Genomic DNA, 25,140 nt, shown 5'->3' with positions numbered 1-25,140 from the left:
ATCCTCGAAGCAGAACAGTGCAAATAGGTGACTAAAGAAAGTCAGAACTTGTAACCATATTGATAAAAACAGTTAACAGAAAGTTGAAGGTCCAAGCATTCAGCAAGAATAAAGTGGAGTACAATATCTGAGGAACACATTAATTCTAGAGGGACATGCAATGATGCCAAAGTATAACACAGTATTGCTTAGTCCTTCTTCTCAGTGTTGCATTCCAACTCCTTTCTAAGTTGCAGGGAGAAGTCGTCGTTGACATCATCATCGTCCCAGTCATCTTCCCACTGCTGGGTTACTTCTTTCCCCTCCTCTTTGTCCTCCCACTCTGTTATTTTCAAATTTACAGGGTAAGAACACTTCAGAGTTCACATGCCACAAATATCTTAACCAAAAAAAAAACGAGAGAAAAGTTGTCAAAGAAAAAAAGGTGAACAGATATCATAAAATAGTTAAATCTAGGCAAATAGCTAGCAATGACTTGGTCTTCCAGGACAAAATTAATGATTACAAGAGTAGGTTCGGTAATGCTAATGGATTATAGTAGATAAATTGTGGTGGATTGCACAAACATTCACAGATCATTGGCTTCAATGAACTAAAATGTAGTAAAATGCGCAACCCAATCTTTGTAAAAATGAAAAAATTGGTTATTTAATCTTAATCCCAAAACCTACCCATAAGGATGGTTGCTAGAGATACAAGCGCATAACCGATGGCTCATATGCCTTCATAATGAAGCCAAGACATGTTTTCCAAACAACACAAAAACAAAAGAGAAGACCACTCAAGAGTTAAACAACTAGAGTAACCATAAAATTGTCCCACCTAATCAACTCGTGTGGAGAATGTCATTAGAGTCACAGATTGAACTGCAACTTTCCATAGAACCATCAACAATATCAGAGCAATTACATTTTTCCGACTTCACAAATCACATGTATGCATACATACTATCTGCAATGTAGTTCTTAAGCATTTTAACAAGCTCATGTCAAGCCAACAAGTGTTCAGATTAAGCTTTCCACCACAACATGGCTGAGTACTAGAACCTAATGGGCTTTATACAGATCAACTACTAACAGAGATGCATACATTGTACATAGTCAAGATGCAAATGTAACAATTATATGCGCAAATGTCATACTTATATGCTCAAATGTAATACTAATAATGAATAAAATTTTTTGTTACTTATTAGGGTAAATGTAATACTTAAAATACAATACTTTTACATTTCGATTTAAAAGTATTACATTTTTCCTCAAAAGTATTATATTTGCCCTTATAAGTGAGAGGTACTTGTCAACATTATTTATTATGAAAAATGTATTTCCTTTTCTCTTATAAGTAACAAAAATTGTATTTTTGATTAGTGTTATATTTGAGCATATAAGTGTGAGATTTGCACATATAAGTATGACATTTGCATGGTGCTTTGACCCGACCCAACCCGTCTCACAAATAAGGATCCGTGGGACGGTCTCACACAAGTGTGACCCAAAAATTAATAAGAAAAATTAATTCAGCAATATAAGCTAAAGCTAACCACTAGTAAAAATGAAAAATTTTACTGATCACATACATAGAATTAAGAGAATAACAGAAGAAAAAAAAGTTAGTCAGAAATTAATTACCTTGGTCAATTTCAAACTCCTCAAACTCGTCATCATCTTCGAAGAGATCCATTTTCACGTCTTCAGGCGCCGGTTTTGGTTGCTCGGTAGCCATCCTACAGTCAATCCCTAATCGCACTGCTCTGCTACACAAACGATCACTGTTAAAACCGAACTACGAGCTTGCACAGGTATGTACGACAAAAACAGTATCTATAGAGAGGCTAGGAAACCCTAGCCACCATTACAAGGAATTTAAATTTAAACCAAAAAAAAAAACGAAAATTGCATAGAGAATTGAATTGAAGCTTATAAATCCGAGATTCCATAAACGAAATCGGAAAACTGAACACAGCAAAGAGTTTCAGAACTTACGGAGAGATTTAGAGAAGGGTTCTTCGCTTCGGAATCCTGTAAAGAACTTCGAGTATAAGATTATTTGGGAAGGACTTTTATAGGGGGCAAGCTTGGGCAAGAGGAAAGACGCTGTCGTTTAGTTTATTTCTGTTTTATTTAGGAAAAATTCGTAATTGTTATTTTTATCTCTAATTATTACACGTATTTGTATTTCATTCTTCTCTTTTTTCTTTTTCTTTTTCTTTTTTCTTGGATGGAAATTTACCATCACTACTCTACTAAATAAATTTCATTCTTAAACTTTTAGTCATGATACTATTTTCATTATTATCATAACAAAAAAATGTTTGTATTCCATTCTTAAACTTTTAACCATGGTACTATTTTTGTCATTATCGTAACAAAAAAAATGTTTGTATTTCATTCTTAAACTTTTAGCAAGGGTACTATTTTCGTCATTATCGTAACAAAAAAATGTTTGTATTTCATTCTTAAACTTTTAGCAAGGGTACTATTTTCGTCATTATCGTGACAAAAGAATAACCTTATAATTGCGTGATCAATTCGAAATGTTATAATAAGCAACAATATATTTGTCATTTTGAAATAACCAACTATTGTTCTAAAGCTTGATTTAAAAATAAAAAAATAAAAAAAAAACTATTGTTCTAAAGCTTAAAAATATAGAGAATCGTAATAGCATGTAAACTCAACGGTGTTTGTTGACCATTGACTTAATGATCACAATATTTTAAATTTGGCCAAGATTTACAGATATTTTTATTTTGAACCCGTCAATTATTGACAACTTATGTTAGTTTAAATTTGTCAATTATCGTCACAAAATGAACCCTAAGAGCAACTAGGTTCCTAAATTTAAAAAATCAGTGTTGCAACTAGGTTCCTAAATTTAAAAAATCAATTAAACACTTTAAGTAGTCACCAACTACCATATAGTGTGATGACATTCCGGTTATCATTCCAAATTAGTGGTCATAAATTCAAATGCCGGTAGTATGGGTTTAGATACAAATACTACCTTATAAAAAATCACGAGTATTTAAAAAAAACACTTTAACTAGTCATTTTGATGCATTTAAGATTAGCCAGTAATAACAACAAAAACATATAAGTTTAATACTGACTACAAAAAAGCACCCCACAATCCGACATTGTCAAATGAAAATGTGAGGTTTGATGCTGTTAGAGCATCTCCAACAATATCAGATACCAACACACACAATAGGAGAGCCCAGAGAATTTACTATCTACAAAAGGTACAATCCTTAAAGCAGCACAGAGAAATTTAAGCTTTTTCACCATGCAGCATTTGCAGCATCCTTGAAAAGCTCTTCTACCTTATCCTTGCTGCTGTAAGCCAGAATCTCTGCATCCAAATTATTAATCACTTCTCTCACCCTCCACATCTTGCCCCGAAGATCCATCATCTCCACTTCAGCTAACGCCTTTTCTTTCTTCTTCGAGGCAACAACATTATCGCCCGATAGCCTAACGAGCTTGCTTATCCTGTCCCGCAAGAACCCCACTTGTATTCCAAAATATTCGATCCCTTTCAGAGTCACGTCCCATACTTCCAAAACATCACGACCCGTTGTGAGCTTGGCAGCTCGGATGGCATCAGCGATGTTCACAGTTTCTGTTATTGCCCCGGCAATTAGCTTATAGTTCACCCCATCTAGAAGACGCTCGTGAAGGTATGCCTTACGGCTGCAGCAGAGCTCATAGTACTTGAGCCTATGGGCTTCGGGGATCTCAGAGTCTATAATTACGTTGTTGACAACGATGTTGAAGCCCTCGAAGTCTTCCACTTGTGCAAAGTCGACGACAGCCTCTGCAAATCTGAGACCATTTGAAGATGTCTGGGGGCTGCTGTTGTCAATATCATTGCCTGATACGTTTGATTCGGGGCAGTGGTCCGAGGTAGAGATTTCTCTTGGCTGATCATTGCCCTGACGATGTATTCTAGTTATCTGGTCTGCAGCATCGCAAATTCTCACCACGTTGTCCTTATTGTCTTCGCTTTGCTGCAGTAAAGCCTCTGGAATAACAGAAAAGTTAAGGCTCAATGTGCCTTCTATGAATATTACTAAATGCAAAAGAAACAAGGAAAACATATATACCATTTGCAATTGGCTGTGCAGATTGACTTAAATTTAGCAGACTGATGGCACCAGCAACATCTGTTAAGACATTTGCCCTAACAATGTACACCTAAAATGAGGCAAATTCAGATTAATTCATAGAAGGCAGAAGATGAGTGCCCCATAAATATCTCCGGAGCTTATAACTTAGGCCGACAGGCTAACAGCACGGTATTAGACTATTAGCACGTTGGTGTTACAATTTATTTGGCACTCATTACAGTGATAATGAATTCACTATTTCTAATGTATGGAGGGTCGACGGGGTTACCTTCATCTTTAAAGGTTCGATTAGTTGAAAAACTACGACATCCCCAGCAATCAATTTGTGTGCCTGGGAAAAGCCTCTCCATCCTGCACTCAGTCCACTCTTTTCCACAAGGTACCTGGTCTCCATTTCTTCTCCATTTTCATCCACCAAAACAATAGCAGCATTGTGGTTTGGCAGATGAGAAGTGCAGAATTTCTTGGGCAGACCCTATCATTTCAGAAGGCACGATAATTTGGCAATAACAAGATGCTTAGATAACTTGATTTAACCTAACACCCAAGAGATATGATCATCATGTGGGCTTACCAACCAAAATCCACCAGAAGTATGAGAATGGAGCATGAACTTCACTACACTAGGAAATTCGGGCGAAAGATTGGCTTGAAGTTCTTGTGCTCTCCTCATAGCCAAGGACTTCTCATCAACACACATATACTCCTTCTTAACAACTTCACTTTTAGCCTGCTCAAATAGTGCCAAGAAACATTTCATCTTCAAATAAGCTGGAACTTGAAGAACCTCAAATACACTGACTTACCAGAAGAAATACAACATGTAGTACTTGTTATAATCTAAACATATTAGGCTATAATGCAAATGGGTCAAACTATACTAAAATACTTGTTATAATCTAACAGATTAGGCTAGAATGCAAGTGGGTCAACCCACACAAAGACGGAATTCAATCAATTCACTAGTCCAACATATAGCCATATTCTCTCTTATTTTTTCAATGTGAAACTCTTAACACAATCAGTAGCCAAAACATCTGATTTCATCAATGTTCTGTTTACCTTAAACATCACTTTGCTTTTCTTGGGAGGAGGAGACCCTCTATTAACCGCCTTCTTGTTGTCCGTCAATGCCTTCATCTTCTCAAGCTATCATAAAAATTAAAAAAATTAAAAAAATTAAAAAATAAAAAATAAAAAAAGAAGCAAAATTTCACAGCCACACACAGATAATAACCAAAAAATAAAGCTCTGAATACGACCTGCATATCGAAAGACCTAAATTTTAATCGACTCTAGGAAAAAGTGAAAAGTCATGGGGATATAACCTCGGAAGAAGAAGAATCGGACGGACTGTTTCTAGATGAATACACGGAAGAAATGGCCATACGGAGAAGAGAAGCTCTCACACTGATTTGGAAACGGTATGGCTAGAAGACGGACAGTTTGGTTTGAAATGCAGAGCTTCGGGAAGTTTGTATAGCAGATATGAATGTTGGAGAAGGAAGCTGGATTTATATTATATTATTTACCCCGTAAATGTCACTTCCCCAATTTGAGAGCCAAAATTTGAATTCTTGGCAGAGATAGTAGGTGTCTATGGCTAGGTACGGAATGATGTCCTTTCCTTTTAAGTTTTACCTATGTAACCCGCAACCGCAAATTTTACTATGGATCGCGGTCCACAATTGATCATGTATCAAAACGACGTCGTTTTAATTAATGAAAAGTAAATGGTTGAAACGGCTTTCGTTCCCCGCCGTTCACTTTTAGTTATATACACTGACGTTAACTTTAAACACTTCTAACTGCATTTATCTTAACACAACTGTAGTTACCTTTCAACACAACTGCAGTTACCTTTCAACACAACTGCAGTTACGTTTCAACACAACTACAGTTACATTTCAACACAACTGCAGTTCCCTTTCAACACAACTGCAGTTCCCTTTCAACACAACTGCAGTTCCCTTTCAACACAACTGCAGTTTCATTCGACATTATACACTCAAATATGTAAAACTGTTATTTAGTTTCCTTTCAACACAACTACAATTTCTTTTATAATACTACGTACACTGCAGTTTCTTTTCAATGCAACTACAATATCATTTCGATATAACTACAATTTCATTGGACAATATACACTCAAAAATGTGAAACTGTTATTCAGTTTCATTTTATATTTATATACACTGCAGTTTAATTTCAACACAACTATAGTTTCATTTCGATATAACTACATTTTGTGAGACAGTATCTTTTGAGTTTTGAGATGAACTGTAGTATCATTTACAGAGCTCCGTTAAGACTTTCCGCAGTCATACGGCGGCGTTTTGTGACTATGGTTCACAATGCATTGTGGACCATAGTCCACCGTATAACGATTGTATGTAATCAGCCCATTTATGCTCCACTACCCTATGATGTATTTTAAAGACTTTCAAAAACTTTTAAAGTGATGATTTTTAAATGAATTTTGTAAAAATTTTCTACATTTTTTTTATAATCTTTTAAGCGTTCATCAATGTTGTAGGAGTCTATAAAAATCTGTACCACAAACATTTATAGCTTTTAGACACTTTTTCATATCAAAAAGTCTATAAAATCAATTTTCAAATTATGATAGTCTAGGGGCACCATGAACCTGGACAATGTGGAATCACTTGAATTGGTATTTGAATGGAGATTTTATCTCCAAAAGCAAAAGTCAAAGACTCGTAAAATATGCGTGATTAGAATGGATTGAAAATAGGATCAATAAATTCTTATTGTTGTTTGCAGTAAAAAACTTTGCTATAAATAATTGCAAATAATAATTTTTGTTACGTGTTTTTTAATAAATATGTATGAAAGTAAAGAAATAAAAATAAAACGTATATAAGTATTTATGAAAAGTTTGAAACTTACCGTAAATTTGACAGAACTCGATAAAAAATTTGTCTGGTTTAGATAGAGAGATTTCATCTGTTTATACTAATGAAGAAAATTCTACAGAAAACTTATTCTGGTAGAGTTTTTGAAAGTTAATAAGTTTTTGAATACCAATAGACTTTTAAATACTGTATAAAACTTTGAACCTAATACCAGTATACTTTTAAAGACTTTGAAAGTCTTGAATCTAATATCCAGATTTTTAAAGAGTCTTTAAAAGTCTAAATTGAATACCACCGAACTTTTAAAAGTCCAAAGTCTTTGAAAGTCATTATGTTATCCTTATCCTTGCAAATCTCCATCACTTTTAAAAATAGGTCACACTTCTATATCATTGATTTTGCAATTCCTTACTATGTACATTACAGCCCTTAAAATAAGTCATCGAACCCAAAAAAAAAAAAGCAATTAAGCCACTTGAAACCGAAAAAAAAAAAAACCACTGAAATATTTAAGAAACATCAATTAAGCCATCGAAGTCAAATAACTCCCAAATAAGTCACTTTTTTAACTTTTTTTTTTTTTACTTTTTTACGAGTTAATTCCATTTTTTCCCTAAATTTATATGTGACAATTCACTTTAATCTTTTTTTATCCGAACATCCTTATTTATTTATTTTTTAAACTTTTTTTATGAGTTATGACTAAGCATTTATTTAATCAAATGAAAAAAAAATTATTAAAAGTCCTCGAATTAGTTCGCCAGGGGCGAATTAATATTTTTTTATTTTTTTATTTGCTTAAATAAATGCTTAGCTATAACTCTTTTTTTTTTTTAGGTTTAAAAAGTGGGCTTATTTGGGAGTTATTTGACTTCGATGGCTTAATTGATGTTTTTTAGATTGTTCAGTTGTTTATTTGTACTTTAACCTGAAGTTGACTTGTTAAAAATGTTAATTGCTCTTTTTTCGGTTCCAGTGGCTTAATTGCTCTTTTTTTTTTCGAGTTTAGTGGCTTATTTTGGGGGGTTATTCAAGTTCAATGGTTTAATTGTTGCTTCCCAAACAGTTCGATGGTTTATTTGTACTTTATCCCAAAGTATTTTGCATGTTTGGTAGTAAGGTAGAATGATAATGATTATTAATAGTTGGGGAATCAAATGAATAAGGAAATGAAACTCTTACTTTATTATTTTGTAATTAATGAGGTAATTAAAACCTACAGTAGTGTTTTAAAAACCTATAAACCAAATAATAACAATGACTTTGATACTCATTCATGATATAGTTAAACCTATCAACCAAACACACCTTAAATGTTTCAAACAATTGTCATGTTAGCTTGCAAATCCCTTATTTGCAGTGATAATAACAATTTTTAAAAGTCTTAATTGAATACACCACTTTAAATATCGCGAATGAAGCATATGTTTGGGCCATAAATTATGGAATTAATAGATAAAAATGGGGATTTTGAGAGGTTTATTACCAATAAGCTTTAGGTTTGAAGAGGATTTATTAGAAAAGGGAATGACCCTAAATGACTGTTAGTTGATTAAGTTAAAAGGTATAAATAACTGATAATATTAGCTGATTGTAGAAAAATATTTGGTAAATTAAGTGTTAGCTGATAATTGTTTGATATAATTTCATTTCTCAAAAGGCTAATTGCAAATGTTGCTTTGAGTAACCTTTTGAAATTTAGTATTTTAGAGTTACAAAAAGTTTATTAACCAAACACTTATTTATTTTTTAACCAAATCAAACAACTAATAATGATCAAATATGTCAAAATTGACTGATAGGCTAATTAGTTACCAAACAGGGCCAATACTTTTTTTTTTCTTTCTTGAATTATATGCTCATAACACTTTGTCAATCTCAGTATTCCTGTATCTACATTAGCCTTATCAATTATTTTAGGAGTGGTTGATATGTTAAATAGACATCTTTAGCCTTAAAATAAATATTTTATCTATTTTTCTTTCCAACAAATTATTGCTTATATGTAGGGATGACCAATGTTGGGTTAAAATCGCAAATCGGAACTGCTAGTTCTAATTACGAACCGAACAAAATACATTAATTGTTGAATTTAGACTATTTTAAAAATTAAAAATAAAATTGTTTAAAAAAAGGTTTGAAATTCGGGTATGATTTTAAATTATAGTCATATCTACTTATATGTGAGAACCATAATAAATACGAAAAATAACATACACTATTTACAAATATTATAATTATAATTTTAAACTAATATTAGCAGTTGTTATGATTTCGAACCTTCGATTCATTGTTCATAATTCAAATTTTTTTGTTTGCATTTTTATTACTGAAACCCAAATATTAGGTTCTGAATTGTAACTGAAACCTTTCGATTCGTTTGCTACAGTGTCTCGTTCGCTAATTACTTTAACAACGGAAATTTCAATCACTATTTCTGCATTTTTATGTAGTGAATTTTGGTAACCAAAGATTGTACTATAAATGAATTATAACTACATCTAACCAAACAACCTATAAAGTCAATTGAATAAACTACTCATAAGTTTGTTTTTATTTTATTTTGAAATCAGTTATACACAACAAAAAATGAAAAATTATTAATAAGAAATTTATTTAACTTCGTTATGTTTAAAAATAAATTAACAAAAGAGTAATATCAAATTTTTTTATTTTTATTTTTTTTCCTAAAGGAGACTTGAGAAAGTCATAATAATTAAATAAGCCACGCCCACGGGAGATTACCGTTATGACTCAAATTTTTGAAAGAAGTTTATAGCTTAATAGAGTTTAGGGCTTCTCTGGTTGCAATAAATAATCATGTCCGTCTCTTACTCTCAAACCTCAATCTCCACCGACTCTCTCTCAAATAGAGTTTAGGGCTTCATATTTGCCTTTTCCGTTCTCCACCGTCGCTCATCGCCGGAATCGGAACGGATTTCAATAACAAAAATTTCGTGAAGATCAGAAGCCGGCTGGAATCCTCTCGATCCATGGCCAATGCCGGTGCCACACCAACGGCTCGCAGTTCTTCTCGACAGCGAGCACGCGGTTGATGGTCTGGACGTGGTGAAGAAGGCGGAGCATCTGGGATCGTGGTAAACTCTCCCCTCTAAACCTGATCTTAATCTTAATTCTTAGAACTTTATCTTACCTTTTTTTACTTAAGGTAGGGGCAGTGGAATAGATGTGTATTCGTCAATCTTGTTGATTGTATATGGTGTTATGGTCTATATAATTGAGCAGGTTGAACTCGAGGTTCAAAAGTGAAGTGATAAAAACTTAAATGAGGTTTATGAACAGGTAACCTTCTGTCAAGTATTTTCGTTGTTTTCAATACATATTTGCGTTTTTCGCATTTTAATTTTTTTATTTACATTTAAAATGATTTTCAGTGTGTGTGTCTGTGCTTGTTGTTGGTGTTGTTGCTCTGCTGCTGCAATTTTTAGTTCTTTTTAAAATAGTTCATTGTGTATCTTCAAAATTTATTTTACAATTTAGTACTTATATATTTTAAGTAACTCTTATATGTATTTTTAATTGGAATATATAATTCTTTTACTTTATATGGAGTAAGGAGTATTTTCCCTATTTATGGTGGATGCTTATAGGTTTTTAAAAATTTATTAATATAATTTTATTTTTAGAGATTTCAAGTGTTCTTTTAAAGTTTTGAAATGATTTTTAGTTTTTAGTAGTCCTTTTTTATTTTTCCAGTTTTCATGCAATTTTTGGGCTGTTTTTCGTTTCTTTATTTTTGTTCTTTTTGGTTTTTTAATTTTTTAATACATATTTATATTTCAAACTTTTTCAAGTGTTCTTTTTTACATTTTAAATTGATTTTCAGTGTTTATTTGAAAATTTTAGTTCTTCCTGTTTTAGTTTTTATTAAATTTTTGGGGTACTACTCACCTTTTTTCCCTTTCTTTTTGTTTTTTATTTTTCCCTTTTTATTGTTCAGTGTATTTTTTCGTCTTGCCTAATTAATATAATACTTCCATTCATTTATTCTTTCTATCATTCATTCTTTCGTTATCATCTGGTTATTTATTTGAGATGTGCATGTTTTTTCTTCTTTGCATGCTTCTATTCATTCTCTTTTTGCCTTCTTAGCTATCTATGGTCTAGTTGTCTTGGTTTGGCCCTTGTGGGCATTCTTTGAGCAGGCCATGCCTCAGCGTTGCCCGAGTGCAGGATGGGAGAGGTTTTCCCCTGGAGCACAACTTGATTGCTATGGATGTCTTAGTTTTTCAAATAACTGAACCTTTCAAGGTTAAGGTAACACCATCGACCCTCTTAACATCAGCAATAGTGAATTCATTATCAGTGTAATGAGTGTGGCCTTTGAGATCATCCAAGTAGTTTGCAATAGCAATGTGCAAATTTCGTGCTGTTAGCGTGTCAGACTACGTAATAAGTCGCTGGAGATATTTATGGGTCACGTAACTCCTTAAACCTAGGTCTCTATGTATTTAGATATCTCACTTTCCATTTTACGCCATTACCTAAATTTCATACCTTGCTTCTCTCTATGTATTTAGCTATCCCACTTTCCATCGCCGACTCTCCGTTGCTTTGATCTTCCATCACCAACTTTTTGTTGCCTTGATCCTCTATCGGCGGCTCTCCACTGCTTCAATTTTCCATTGCCGACTCTTTGCTACTTTTGCATTTCGAGCCCACAACTATATTACTTGTTTGAGCCCTTTACTGCTACACCAAGGTAATTTAAATCGTTTTGTAGTTTGTGTGTTTGTACTAATATAGATAACAAATATATTGGAAGTGTAGAGTGAGTAAAAGCCAACCCAAATCGGCCACTCAATTAGTCAAATTTTCTTGTTTAAACCCTACTTGCTCTATATCTTTTGTCAAATCTCATTTCTCTTTGTCGCTCTCTCCATAACTAATGGTATATATAGCTCTCATATTTCTCTAAATTTTTAGATAGTCTATTCTCTCAACTCTCTTTCTCAAAAAAGGAAAATGTAGTATTCCCCCTGTCTCGTTTTGATGTCATGTTTACTATCTATTGGTCAAACTAACTATTTTTTCTTTGATTATTGGAATGGAGGGATTATCTTTCATTTTCCTTGGTGCAAGAATTTCTCAAATGAGAAACTAGGTGAGTAGGTGATGTGTTCAACTCTATTGTAGGTGCTTAAAAACTTTCCAACAATCTCTTTCTTTAGTAAGACATTTGAGAACAATTATATGGGTGTTATGTGCATGTGATGCAATAGTGAATTGTTTATTCTTCTAAAAAAAGAAATTGTAGCTATTTTCTGAAAGTGCTGAAATTCTAGCTTGGGCTACTTTCCAAGAATCTCTTTTGTTTGTTCAAATATTTTGCTAGACAATCTCTTATGTTTGAGGAGTCTGTTCTGATTGATGAAGTATTTTGCTAAGAGTTCTTTTCTGAATATCGGTATTTTTTTTTCATATTCTTCTGATCAGACTTCTCTTCTAATATGAAAATTCTTCTATCTAAGCTTCTCTTGGATAACCATTATGATTTAATGTTCTTATGATATATTTTATATTATGAATAGTAATCTCTTATGAATTTTACATCTCTACAACTAAAGTTTTGCGGGAGTTCACACATGAACTCTTCTAATTCTTACTAAACATTAGCATAGTTTACAACTTGAATTTTTTTATCCTTAAAAATTTTTGTATCTTTGAAAAATCTACAGTAAGTTGGGGAGTTTAATTTCCTAATACAGCTAAACAATATCATCAAAATCTATTCAACACAACTATTTCTAATAAATGTCTTCAATAATTGTTGGTGATGTAAAAACTTCCTATAATCTCTCTTTTCTGGAAAGACAATTAATAACAATTATGTGTGTTGTGTGTGCATATGTATGATGGATAGTGAAGTATTTATTGTTCTTGAAAATTAAATTGGAGTTATTTTCAACTTTGTTACCAAAACTTGAAAAATAAAATTTGTCTCATTTAGTCATTCCCATTTTTGTCTCTTTTATTCCATAATAAAATTTGACCTAAAAATATGCTTCTTTGTGAAATACTAAAAGTATGGGCTGGTTTCTTAGGAAAAGGAAAGGACATAGATTAAATTTTGTACCAAGCTAGCTACTAACTCTGCAAACAATTCAATTAAATTTTGGATCAAATAGAAGAAGTGACAGGGAATCCCACTTCCTTCGCCATAGGGTCATTTCTTCCATGCATTCCTCCAGGTTATATATCTCCATGCCATTGGTGGCCAATAAGAAGGTGGTGAAGCGGTGGTCTCCTCCTCCCTAGAAAGGCAAAGGGTTGATTTAGGTAAAGATGCCATTATTTAATTTAAAAGTTTGATGCACAAGACTGAACACCCCTGCTTGCACTACAGTTCGATGAAACACTTGTACTGTTCCTCTTTCTGCCTTAGTACTGTGCAATGATGAGATTTTTGTTGGTTATAATTAAGTTAATAACAGAACTTTGATGATATGAGATACTTTGAGACTGTTTTGGCTAATGACTGTTCATATTGTATTTCTTCTGCCAAATTGGTTTGTTTGAGGTTCTGCAACTTTCAGATTATTTGGATTGTGTTTACATTGAAATGTTGTATTTCTTTAGTCACATTCTTCTTGCAAATCCGTCCATTTGAGGTTTTGCAACTTCTTGCTTATTTGAATTATGTTAACCAATGAAATGTTGTATTTCTTCTTTCACATTCTTCTGCCAAATTGGTTCATTTGAGTTTCTGCAACTTTTCAAGCTTGTTTCAATTGCGTTAACCAATAAAAATGTTGTATTTCGTCTTGTCACATTATTCTAGCAATGTTTCTCCGCACTATTTGAGCAGGCTAAAGATGAAGTTGCTAAGAGGGAGGATGGCTGTGTTGATGAAAACTCCTTAGCTATTTGAGCAGGCTAAAGATGAAGTTGCTAAGAGGGAGGATGGCTGTGTTGATGAAAACTCCTTAGCTATGAGGAGAGCATAAGAAGTTCAAGCAAAGCTTTCACTTGAATTTCCTAGTCTAGTGAAGTTCATGCTCCATTTTCATTACTGTTGGATTTTTGTTGGTAAGCCCACATGATAATATTTCAATAGTGTTTCAAGTAATCTAAGCATCTTCTTATTGCCAAATTATTACTGCACTTTCTCAAATGATAGGGTCTGCGAAAAGAATTCGGCACTTCTCATTTGCCAAACCACGATACTGTTATTGTTTTGGTGGATGAAGACTAGGTATCTTGTTGGAAAGCTACTTGATTGCTGAGGATGTCTTAGTTTTTCAGCTAATTGAACATTTCAAGATTAAGGTAACCTCATTGGCCCTCCATAAATCAACAATAGCGAATTCACTCAGTGTATTCTTATGATTCGACTTCTCTTTTAATACGTAAACTCTTCTATCTAAGCTTCTCTTTTGATAACCCTTATGATTTGATGTTCTTATGATATATTTTGTATTCATAATAGTAGTCTCTTCTGAATTTTACAGAATCTTTAAAACTTAAAATTTATGGGAGTTCAAACATTAACTCTTTTAATTGTTACTAAACTTTAGCATAGTTTACAACTTTTTTGTTTTTTGCCAGAATAGTTTTGCTACAAAATGATAAATTTCTAGTAAGTTGAGGAATCTAATTTCCTAATACAATTAAACAATACATTCAAAATCTATTAAACACAATTATTCCTAACCGGTCTTCAATTATTTTTTGTGCTAAAAATCCTTGCAAGAATCCATCTACTTTGGTAAGAATTTAATACAATTATGTGTGTGTGCCTTGGTATGATGGATAGTGAAGTATTTCTTGTTCTTAAAAATTAAATTGGAGCTATTTTAAACTGGTACTAAAAAACATTCACCATAGGACCGTTTCTTCCATGCATTCCTCAAGAAATAGTCCGTCCAACCCTTCTTCTTTCCTTGGTTCAGGTAGACATACATGCCATCCATGACTTTCCATTGTTTTGATTTCCATCATCGACTCTCATCTACTTCGATCTTCCATCGTCGACTCTCCTTTGCTTTGATCTTCCATCGCCGACACTCCGTTGCTTCAATTTTCCATCGTAGACTCTATGCTACTTCTGTGTTTTGAGCCCACTGAATTGAATGAGCAAATTCACTCGGTGTAATGAGTTTGGCTTACGAGATTTGCCAAGTAGTTTGTAACACCAGTGTGCAAATATTGTGCAGTTAGCGTGTCAGAGTACATAAGTTATAAGCTTTTGGCGATATTTATGGGGTACTTGTCTCCTTAAACCCTAGGTCTCTACACATTTTTCTATCTCACTTTCCATTTTAAGCCATTACCTAAATTTGATAACTTGCTTGTCTCTCACTTTCTCCTCAACGAGATTGTGTCGTCATTCCATTGCCGGACGTTTATTTTCTTCAAACCCCATCATCAATTCAATGCTACTTCGATCATCCATTGCCAACTCTCCATTACTTTGATCTTACATTACCGACTCTCCACTAATTCGATTTTTTCATAGCCGGTTCTCTGTTGCATTGATCTTCCATCGACGACTCTCTGTTGTTTCGATCTTCCATTGCCAACATGCCATTGTAGTTTAATTTTGAAGTTTGATGCATAACTGCTGAATACCCCTGCATGCACTACAGTTGGTTGAAACCCTTATACTGTTCTTACTTCCATACTATTGTGCAATGATGAGAGTAGTGTTGGTTCTAATTAAGTTAATAACAGAACATTGATGGAATGATATGTTTTGACACTGTTTTGGCTAATGACTGTTCATATTGTATTTCCTGCCAAATTGATTCATTTCAGATCAGGTTCTGCAACTTCCAGCTTTTCTGAATTTTGTTAACCAATGAAATGTTGTATTTCTTCAGTCACATTCTTCTGGCAAATCCATTCATTTGATGTTCTACAACTTCTTACTGATTTGAATTATGTTAACAAATGAAATGTTGTATTTCTTCTGGCAAATTGGTTCATTTGAGTTGCTGCAACTTCCAGCTTGTTTGAATTGTGTTAACCAATAAAATGCTGTATTTCTTCCTTGGGTGTTTCAAGTAATCTAAGCATCTTGTTATTGCAAAATTATCACTCTACCTTCTCAAATGATAGGGTCTGCAAGATTGCGAAAAGAATTCGGCACTTCTCATTTGCCAAACAACGATGCTGCTATTGTTTTGGTGGATGAAACTGGACAAGAGATGAAGACCAGGAACCTTGTTGAAACGCTTGGCCTGTGTGCAGGATGGAGAGGTTTTTCCCCGGCACACAACTTGATTGCTGGGAGGGTATGCCTTAGTACGTTTTTCAACTAATTAACATTTCCTGATTAAGGTAACCCCATCGGCCCTCCATACATCATGAATAGCAAATTCACTCTGTGTAATGATTGTGGCCTATGAAATTTGCCAAGTATTTTGTAACACCAATGTGCAAATGCCGTGCTGTTAGGGTGTTAGACTAAGTTATAAGCTGCCGGATATATTTTTGGGGCACTTATCTTCTGCCTTGAAGGAACTAATTCTGAATTTAACTCACTTTTATTCCCTTTCCTTGTTTCAGGTGTATATTGTTTACTGCAGCAATTTACAACTATTGGGTTATTATAATTCAAACTCAGGAACAAAATGTAAGAATCAGTCGTTATCATAGTTGAATTATGAAGAGTTTGAACTTACTAATTTTCTTCTTGTAGACAACTTGATAAAAGCACTCATGTTCTTATCACATTTTGTTGGTATGTCCATCAGGTTTGTTTTTCTTTCTCAGCAACCAAGGGGAGACTTGCTATAATTACTATAATTAGTATTATTCGTATTACTATTATTACTACTACTATTAATATTAATATTATTATTATTACTATTATTATTATTATTGTCAATTTGTCATTATTACTATTATTAGTATTAGTATTATTCTTATTACTATTGTTACTATTATTATTATTATTATTATTATTATTATTATTATTATTACTATTATTAGTATTATTACTATTGCTATAATGCTATTATTATTATTGTCAATTTGTCATTATTACTATTATTAGTATAATTAGTATTAGTATTTTTCTTATTACTATTATTAGTATTATTATTATTACTATTATTAGTATAATTAGTATTAGTATTTTTCTTATTACAATTATTAGTATAATTAGTATTAGTATTTTTCTTATTACAATTATTACTACTACTATTATTAAATGTGTGCGAATTGTGATTAAATGTGTGCGAGCGGAGTGATGTGTCAATCAATCTAGCCCATTAAAATTTATTTGATTGATGCACAAGCTTTGATTTCGTAATCTCACCTAAATAGGTGATCTCATAAGAACCCTCCCATATATATATATATATATATATATATATCAACGAGATGCAGTTAGAATCTATAGGGCTGGACCAATTGGCATCATTACATATGAGCAGTACTTGGGAGAAGAGATATGCTCAAATTATTGAAATGTGTCAATGTTATCCGAAAACTATGATTTGGATAATTTGATTGCATTAAACATTTGGGTCGTCGCTTAGATTCTTTAAATTGTTAAATTAATTCTTGGGCCAATGATAATCTACTACACCAAAAAAAGAATTCCGTCTAAATTGGACTACTGTTCGTGTGACCTATATCCTCATTACAACAAAAATCCCTAGGTTTAAGGTCTCTAGTTCTCTACCTATTTAGGTATCTGACTTTTCATTTTAAGCCATTTCTTGAATTTCATACATTGCTTGTGTATTGCTCTCTCCTCAACGAGATAGTGCCATCAGCTAATCGCCAGGCGTTTATTTTCTTCCAACTCCACCGTCAAATCAATGCAACTCCCATCTTCCATAACCGACACATCACTGCATTGATTTTACATCATATTGGCGACATGATCTCCATCGCTCCGATTCTCTATTGGCGACTTGATCTCTATCGCTTCGATTCTCCATCGGCGACTCGATCTCCATCTCTCCGATTCTCCATCGGCGACTCGATCTCCATCTTTCCGATTCTCTATCGGTGACTCTCTAAGAGTTCTTACCCCCACCTAACCACCAAAAAAGTTTCTTACTAGCCAGGAACTATAAATAACTCCCTTAAAAAGGGCCCTAAGGAATGCAAAAAGAAAGAATAAAAGGCAGAAGTCTGGGTCACCTACTACCGGATCCCGTTGAAGTTTACTTTTAGAGTTCGGTCTAACGCAACCCAACAAGTTCTTTCAATAGTAGTCCCTTGCCTAGCTCGCTCCGCGAGTCTTTGTTGCGTTGATCTTCAGCCCACGACTCATCGTTGCTTTGATTGTCCATCGCCAACTCTCCGTTGTTTCAAATTTCCATCGCCGATTCACTACGCTAGTCATCCATCGCAAACTCTCTACTTTTTCGATCTTCTACTGCCGACAATCCGTTTCTTCAATCTTCCATTTCCAACTCTTCGTTGCTTTGATCTACCACCGTTGACACTCCACTACCGTCGATTCTCCGCTACTTTTCCATTTCGAGCTCACTTCTACTACCTGTTTGAGCCATTTACCCCTACACCAAGGTAATTTAAATCTTTTTGTAGTTTGTGCATTTGTACTAATATAGAAGATAAATATATTGAAAGTGTAGAATGAGTAAAAAATAATTAAAATAGGCCTCTCAATTAGTCAATTTTTGTTGTCCGATCCATATATACTTTCTCAATCTGTTGAACACAAAGAGTCAATATCGTCTCCAATGAGGCTCGAACTCATGACATTCCACATGAAAGAGTCACTACATGCCATCTGAGCACAAGGTGTTTGGCCTATAAGTTTGTTATTAATTGAATGAATTTTTTATTTCTCTTTGTATTCAACATCTCTTGTTGATAAAGTATCCTATATATGAATGTTTTGACTTCTTCAAGGAACATTGTTCTCTTATTCATTATGTGAATTGAATTGCCATGTCTCTTCTAAAAATATAGCATTTTGATCTTGACATTTTGACTTCTTATGATAACTTGTTTCTTCTAGTTTTCTAACTCTTATGGTAGATTGTTTCTTTTGCTTGCTTGGATCTTCTACCAAACCGTCTTTTCTAGTTGAATAAGTCTTCTGTTTAGACTTTTCTTCTGGGAGACTTTCTGTTTTGTTGTGACATTCTATTATGATTATGCTATCTCTTTTGTTTACTCATTTTTTTTTTACTCGAGAGCCTCTTCTTTTTGAAGTCTCTTCTAATTGATGAAGTATTTTTCTAAGGCTTCTTTTCTGAATGTCTATATATTTTGTTTCACATACTCTTCTTATTAGACTTCTCTTTTAATATGAAAACTCTTCTAACTAAGCTTCTCTTTTGATGATACCAAATATCTTAGGAGTTTTAGTCCCCAATTTATTTTCAATTCTTAGACTTAAGAATTCTCATTGTAAATATGATAGTTTCACTCAATGAATGAATTGTTTTAACCGGAAAGTCAATTAACCAAAAAGTAAATCCAATTTGAAAAGTAACTTCAGGATAGTTTAAAGCTTTGAAAGGTCCGTATAATAATTTCTGAGAAGTTATCTTCGCAAAGTCAAAGACATGATAGCTAAAACTACGAGAAGTAGATGACTGAAGAACGAGAAGGGCCAACCTTAACCGGAAAGTAAATGAACATGGAAAGTTAACTAAGACGAAAAGTTAACCTCCAAGAGGTAGAGGATTGACTAAGGAAAGTCAAGTCCTAAAGGTTGCTAAGGAAAGATCCGAAAGGTTAACCCATGAGAGGTTACCTTTTCGCATCTATTGTTCGCATATTCTCTGAACGAACAATTATTACCCTCAAAGTCTCAAAGTGTAAGAAGAATGTTAGCCAATGAAAAGGAGTCCTAGGTACACATAACAAAGAAAATTTCCCAAATAAGGCTAGCTAGACTTTTTGTACAGTTTAGAAAGCAATGTTCAAACACAAAAGTGGACTCAACGACTGGATGGAAAATCTGAAAAAGCAACCTACCAACCTCTGTACCGTTGGTCATTACACAAGGGTTAGACGTTTGAAATTGTTTCAATATTTGAAATTTGCTTCCCTCCAATGGACAAGTTCTCAAACATGTCTAAATACCTCCATTCAAGTTTGAATGAGGTGCTGGTCGATTATATATTGCTAAGAGAAAAAAAGCATTCAAGTTTGAAAAACCCTGACTAGTGAAAGAGAGAGATCAAGAACTTCAAGATTCAAGATTAAGAAAAGACTACGACACTCATCAAGGATCATCTAAAGCCGAGTCAACTAGTTAGAGATAGTGTACAATCTTGTGTTCAACCCAACCATCTCTACACGTGCGGAGTAACAATTGGGGATACTTGTGAAAATGACCTAAGAGCTTAAGGTCGGCTTTGTGTTAAGGCTTAAGTTCTTATTGTACTAGGGTACGTGATAGTGCAATCCTCCTTGTGTTATAGGAGATCAGAAGAGTAGAGTAGGTTGAGTTAGCCCAAACAATATAAAAATTCTTGTCTCTATCTCTTTACTTTCAACAATTATTTTCCAGCTTAATAACCAAACCTAAAATTTGACAAGATTAAAATACGTGTTAAATATTAAAAGGGATTAACTTTCCATTGTTTCAAACTTTGCTTTGAACTTAACTTTTCATAAAAGTTTTCAACAAGATACAAGTCTATTCACCATTCTCTAGACTTGTAATCCAAACTCCTCGGGACAACTTATATTTCAATATTTATATATATTGAAATATAAGTTAGTTGTGTGTTTAAATACATATACATATGATAATGTTTTTGGAAGAAGAATAGAGGTCAACTAAGATTTAGTTTGATTAATCTTTATGTATATATATATATATATATATATATATATATATATATATATATATTTTATAAGATTTGAATACCTTGGTGTGGTAAAGAAATTAATCATATCTACTAATTAACCCTGCCAAGAATTCAAATTTTGGCTGAAATGGAGTAAGTTACACCGAATCATGTCTCGCCATACACCATGTTTACGTCTTCCACATATCCAAACTTCCTAAAACTCTGCATTTCAAACCCAATGGTTTTCTTGCCATAATCATTTTCAAACCAGTGTGTGCTTCCCTTTATAGCCATTTCTTCCAAGGTTATATATACATATATATCCATGACTTTTGACTTTCCAAGAGTCAATTAAAAAATAGATGTTTCCGTTTGCAATTAAGTTGTATTCAGAGCTTTATTTATTTTTTGTTATCTGTGTATGGCTTATGAAAATTTGCTTTATATATTATTTGTTTTTATGATAGTTTAAGAAGATGAGTTCATTGGCGGCCAATAAGAAGGTGATCAAGAGAAGGTCTCCTACTCCCAAGAAGGTTCAGGTAAACATACATGCCATTGTTGTTTAATTTTGAAGTTTGATGCATTCCGGAAAATGAACCAAACACAAAAAGACAGTTTTTCGTTGTGCAGCCAAACACCGGAAAGGAAAATATTTTCTGGAAAATGACTCATTTTCCAGAAAACATTTTCCAAAAGTCATTTTCTGTTTATATTATATTTCTTCTTACTTAAATTCTGTTAACCAATGCAATGTTCTTGGCACTATTTGAGCAGGCTAAAGGTGAAGGTTCCAATTCTAGGAGGGAGTGCGACTCTGTTGATGAAAACTCCTTACCTATGAGGAGAGCTCGAGAACTTCAAGCAAATCTTTCACCTCAATTTCCTAGTCTAGTGAAGTTCATGCTTCATTCTCACACTGCTAGTGGATTTTGGTTGGTAAGCCCAAATGCATCATCATATCTCTTGGGTGTCAGTTTAGATCAGATTTAAGTAATCTAAGCATCTTGTTTTTACCAAATTATAACTGTGCCTTATTCTCAAATATAATGATAGGGTCTGCCAAAAGATTTCTGCGCTTCTCATCTGCCAAACCACAATGCTGCTATTATTTTGGTGGATGAAAATGGAAAGGAAATGGAGACTAGGTACCTTGTTGAAAGGCATGGCCTGAGTGGAGGATGGAGAGGTTTTTCCGTCGAACACAACTTGATTGCCGGGGATGTGTTGGTTTTTCAACTAATCGAGCCTTTCAAGCTTAAGGTAACCCCATCGACCCTCCAAGTAGTTTGCAACACCTGTTATAGAATATATATTTAATATATGGAATCTCTATAGATTAGGCCGTCTTAGAAATTTAGGTAGGTAGACATATGGAAACTTTCATAACACCTATTTATAGGGCTTTGTATTCTCTTTTCTATATGACAGTATAAGGCAGCATACTCAGAAATCCTCTCTTTACTTTCATAACATCAATGTGCGGATACTGTGCTCTTAGCGTGCCAAACTAATAAGCTGTTGGAGATCTTTATTGGGCACTTATGTTTTGCCTTCAAGGAATTAAACTGAATTTGAATTGCCTCATTTTTACTCCCTTTGTTTGGTTTTAGGTGTACATTGTTAGGGCAAATGACTCAACAAACATTGAATGTGCTATCAGCCTTCTAAATTTGAGTCATTCTGCACAGCCAATTGCAAGTGGTATGTTTTCCTTGTTTCTTTTGTGTTGCATTTAGTAATATTCATAGAAGGCACTACAAATCAATGATAGACTGAACCATAACTTTTATGTTATTCCAGAGGGTTTACTGCAGGAAGGTGATGATAATTAGGAGAATGTATGTGTTGAGAATTGATGATGATTAGAGAACAGCATCAAGGTGATGATAAGCCATAATTTGGCTAGCTCAGTAGTGTACCTCATTTAATCTCAATTTGCATTTTGCCTGGATCTTAAGGTCATTGAGATGAAAATCGCTCCTAATTGAAGTGTTTTTATTTGTAGGTAAAGAAGATTGTATGGAGGCGTGAACGGGCAACGGAGACAATTTGCAAATGAGAATGAGTCAATTAAGGAAGCACAAAATGAGGGGCACAAGGGCATGAAGCAAGTTAAAGAGTGGAATAGGAGCTTAGGCGAAGGTCAGGGATGTTCCCGGTCATAATCACGGTCGTGACGGTGAGAGTGACCTTCCCGGAGCATTTTTTGACTCCAGGGCTCCGGCTGACACTCATAGCCGTGAGCGTCAGCGTGAGGCCGGGAGTTAGAAAGTTCTTTGGGATGGTCACAATTGCCCTCCGGGCCGTGACCTCAACTGGGAGGTCTGGAATCCGCTGCAACTTCCAATGGTCATAGTGAACACATACAAATTCTATAAGTGTGTTTACTAATTGGAGGAATTCTTCATTTCTCTTATTCAACATCGATCTCTTGTTGAGAAAGTATCTTATAAATGTTTTGACTGTTTCAAACAACATTATTCTCTTCTTCACTATATGAATTGTCATGTCTCTTTTGAAAGTATAAAATTTTGTTCTTGACATTTTAACTTCTTATTGTAGTTTGTTTCTTCTAGTTTTCTAACTCTTATGGTAGATTGTTTCTTTTGCTTACTTGGATTTTCTACGAAAAAAGTCTTTTCTGGTTGAATAAGTCTTGTGTTTAGATTTTTCTTCCCGAAGACTTTCTCTTTTGTTGTGACATTATATTCTATTATGATTATGCTCTCTTTTTTGTTTGCTCAAATTTTCTGCTAGAGAGCCTCTTTTGTTTGAAGTATCTTTTAATTGATGAAGTATTTTGCTAAAGCTTCTTTTCTTAATGTCTGTATATTTTGTTTTGCATACACTTCTTATTAGACTTCTCTTTTAATTTGAAAACTCTTCTAACTAAGCTTCTTATTAGTCTCTTCTGACTTTTATAGCATCTCTAACATTAAAGGTTTTCCGGAGTTCTAACACAAAATTTTCTAATTCTTTCCAAAATTAAGTAGCATAGTTTACAATTTGATTTTTTTTTTCTTCAACAAGTTTTCTACCAAAGAAAAGTCTATAGTAAGTTGGGTAATCTAATTTCCTAATATAGTTAGCGGACTCCTCCCGTGCGACGGTCGTGCAGCTGATAATGACACAAATACTTTTAATGTAGTGGTATGTGGTGCACCGATAATGTACTTTTAATGTACACAAATAATGTACATTTAATATGTTAAAAATGTATTTTTTTTTTATGGTTCACGAATAAAATTTGCCTAATCTACTACACCAATCGTCGAGTATTTATTTTCTATAAACTCCACCGTCAAATCAATGCTAATTCCATCTTCCATAACCAACACATCACTGCTTTGATTTCATTTGATCTCCATCGCCCTGATTTTCTATTGGTGACTTGATCTCTATCGTCCCGATTTTCCATCGGCGACTCGATCTCCATCGCCCTGATTTTTCATCGGTGACTCGATCTCCATCGCTCTGATTTTCCATCGTCAGGTCTTTGTTGCGTTGATCTTTAATCGACGACTCATCGTTGTTTCCTCCCGTGAGCGGCCTCCTCCCGTGCAACGATCGTGCGGCCTCCTCCCGTGCAACGGTCGTGCAACTGTCTCATGATGCACTTAGTGGTGGTATGTGGTGCATGGATAATGTACTTTTAATGTGCACAAATAATGTACGTTTAATATATTAAAATGTATTTTTTTTATGGTTCACAAAAAAATTTGCCTACAATACTACACCAATAAAAGAATTTCCACCAAATTGGACTATCGTTTGTGTGACCCATATCCTCTTTATCACTCGAAAGCCTAGTTCTCTACCTATTTAGGTATCTCACTTCCATTTTAAGTCATTTCTTGAATTTCATACCTTGCTTGTCTATCTCTCTCTCTCCTCAACAAGATCGTGTCGTCAGCTAATCGTCGGGTATTTATTTTCTATAAACTCCACCGTCAAATCAATGATAATTCCATCTTCCATAACCGACACATCACTGCTTTGATTTTACGTCGACGACTTGATCTCCATCGCCCCGATTTTTCATCGGCGACTCAATGTCCATCGCCCTGATTTTTCATCGGTGACTCGATCTCCATCGCTCTGATTTTCCATCGCCAGGTCTTTGTTGCGTTGATCTTTAATCGACGACTCATCGTTGTTTCCTCCCGTGCAACGATCGTGCGGCCTCCTCTCGTGCGACGGTCGTGCAACCGTCTCATGATGCACTTAGTAGTGGTATGTGGTGCATGGATAATGTACTTTTAATGTGCACAAATAATGTACGTTTAATATATTAAAATGTATTTTTTTTTTATGGTTCACAAAAAAAATTGCCTAGAATACTATACCAATAAAAGAATTTCCACCAAAT

At 34.0% G+C, this 25,140-nt stretch overlaps 3 protein-coding genes across 7 annotated transcripts; 1 reads left to right on the top strand and 2 right to left on the bottom strand.

Moving 5' to 3' along the window:
• Positions 1 to 24: 24 nt before the first annotated feature.
• On the bottom strand, positions 25 to 2,102 carry LOC116015336 (protein DELETION OF SUV3 SUPPRESSOR 1(I)-like). Of its 2 annotated transcripts, none has more exons than XM_031255373.1 (3): positions 1,986 to 2,102; positions 1,632 to 1,753; positions 25 to 322 (listed from the first exon to the last, which is right to left on the bottom strand). In XM_031255373.1, exons 2-3 carry the CDS (start codon positions 1,723 to 1,725, stop codon positions 189 to 191), a joined length of 228 nt encoding a protein of 75 aa, XP_031111233.1. In that variant the 5' UTR covers positions 1,726 to 1,753; positions 1,986 to 2,102; the 3' UTR covers positions 25 to 188. The 2 variants fall into 2 exon arrangements, with proteins under 2 accessions (XP_031111233.1, XP_031111235.1); XM_031255375.1 differs by having other exon boundaries at positions 1,632 to 1,756; positions 1,986 to 2,092.
• A 924-nt stretch (positions 2,103 to 3,026) lies between these two features.
• Positions 3,027 to 5,754, bottom strand: LOC116017206 (B3 domain-containing protein Os01g0234100-like). Its single transcript, XM_031257741.1, has 6 exons — positions 5,461 to 5,754; positions 5,195 to 5,281; positions 4,707 to 4,862; positions 4,401 to 4,607; positions 4,109 to 4,199; positions 3,027 to 4,026 (listed from the first exon to the last, which is right to left on the bottom strand). Exons 1-6 carry the CDS (start codon positions 5,518 to 5,520, stop codon positions 3,284 to 3,286), a joined length of 1,344 nt encoding a protein of 447 aa, XP_031113601.1. The 5' UTR covers positions 5,521 to 5,754; the 3' UTR covers positions 3,027 to 3,283.
• A 4,057-nt stretch (positions 5,755 to 9,811) lies between these two features.
• Positions 9,812 to 23,314, top strand: LOC116016896 (B3 domain-containing protein Os03g0184500-like). Of its 4 annotated transcripts, XM_031257340.1 has the most exons (13): positions 9,812 to 10,106; positions 10,255 to 10,311; positions 11,175 to 11,286; positions 13,221 to 13,308; positions 13,838 to 14,058; positions 14,150 to 14,298; positions 16,090 to 16,727; positions 21,236 to 21,310; positions 21,546 to 21,707; positions 21,825 to 22,031; positions 22,382 to 22,472; positions 22,572 to 22,651; positions 22,777 to 23,314. In XM_031257340.1, exons 8-12 carry the CDS (start codon positions 21,245 to 21,247, stop codon positions 22,601 to 22,603), a joined length of 558 nt encoding a protein of 185 aa, XP_031113200.1. In that variant the 5' UTR covers positions 9,812 to 10,106; positions 10,255 to 10,311; positions 11,175 to 11,286; positions 13,221 to 13,308; positions 13,838 to 14,058; positions 14,150 to 14,298; positions 16,090 to 16,727; positions 21,236 to 21,244; the 3' UTR covers positions 22,604 to 22,651; positions 22,777 to 23,314. The 4 variants fall into 4 exon arrangements, with proteins under 4 accessions (XP_031113200.1, XP_031113199.1, XP_031113201.1 ...); XM_031257339.1 differs by lacking the exons at positions 9,812 to 10,106; positions 10,255 to 10,311 and adding an exon at positions 11,550 to 12,133 and having other exon boundaries at positions 10,973 to 11,286; XM_031257341.1 differs by lacking the exons at positions 9,812 to 10,106; positions 10,255 to 10,311; positions 11,175 to 11,286 and having other exon boundaries at positions 12,176 to 13,308.
• Positions 23,315 to 25,140: the final 1,826 nt, after the last annotated feature.

This window comes from Ipomoea triloba, chromosome 4, assembly GCF_003576645.1.
Source record: "Ipomoea triloba cultivar NCNSP0323 chromosome 4, ASM357664v1".
NCBI classification, from domain to species: Eukaryota; Viridiplantae; Streptophyta; class Magnoliopsida; order Solanales; family Convolvulaceae; genus Ipomoea; species Ipomoea triloba.
Note: the sequence above shows the minus strand (reverse complement) of the source record. Positions and strands in the feature narration are given on the sequence as shown.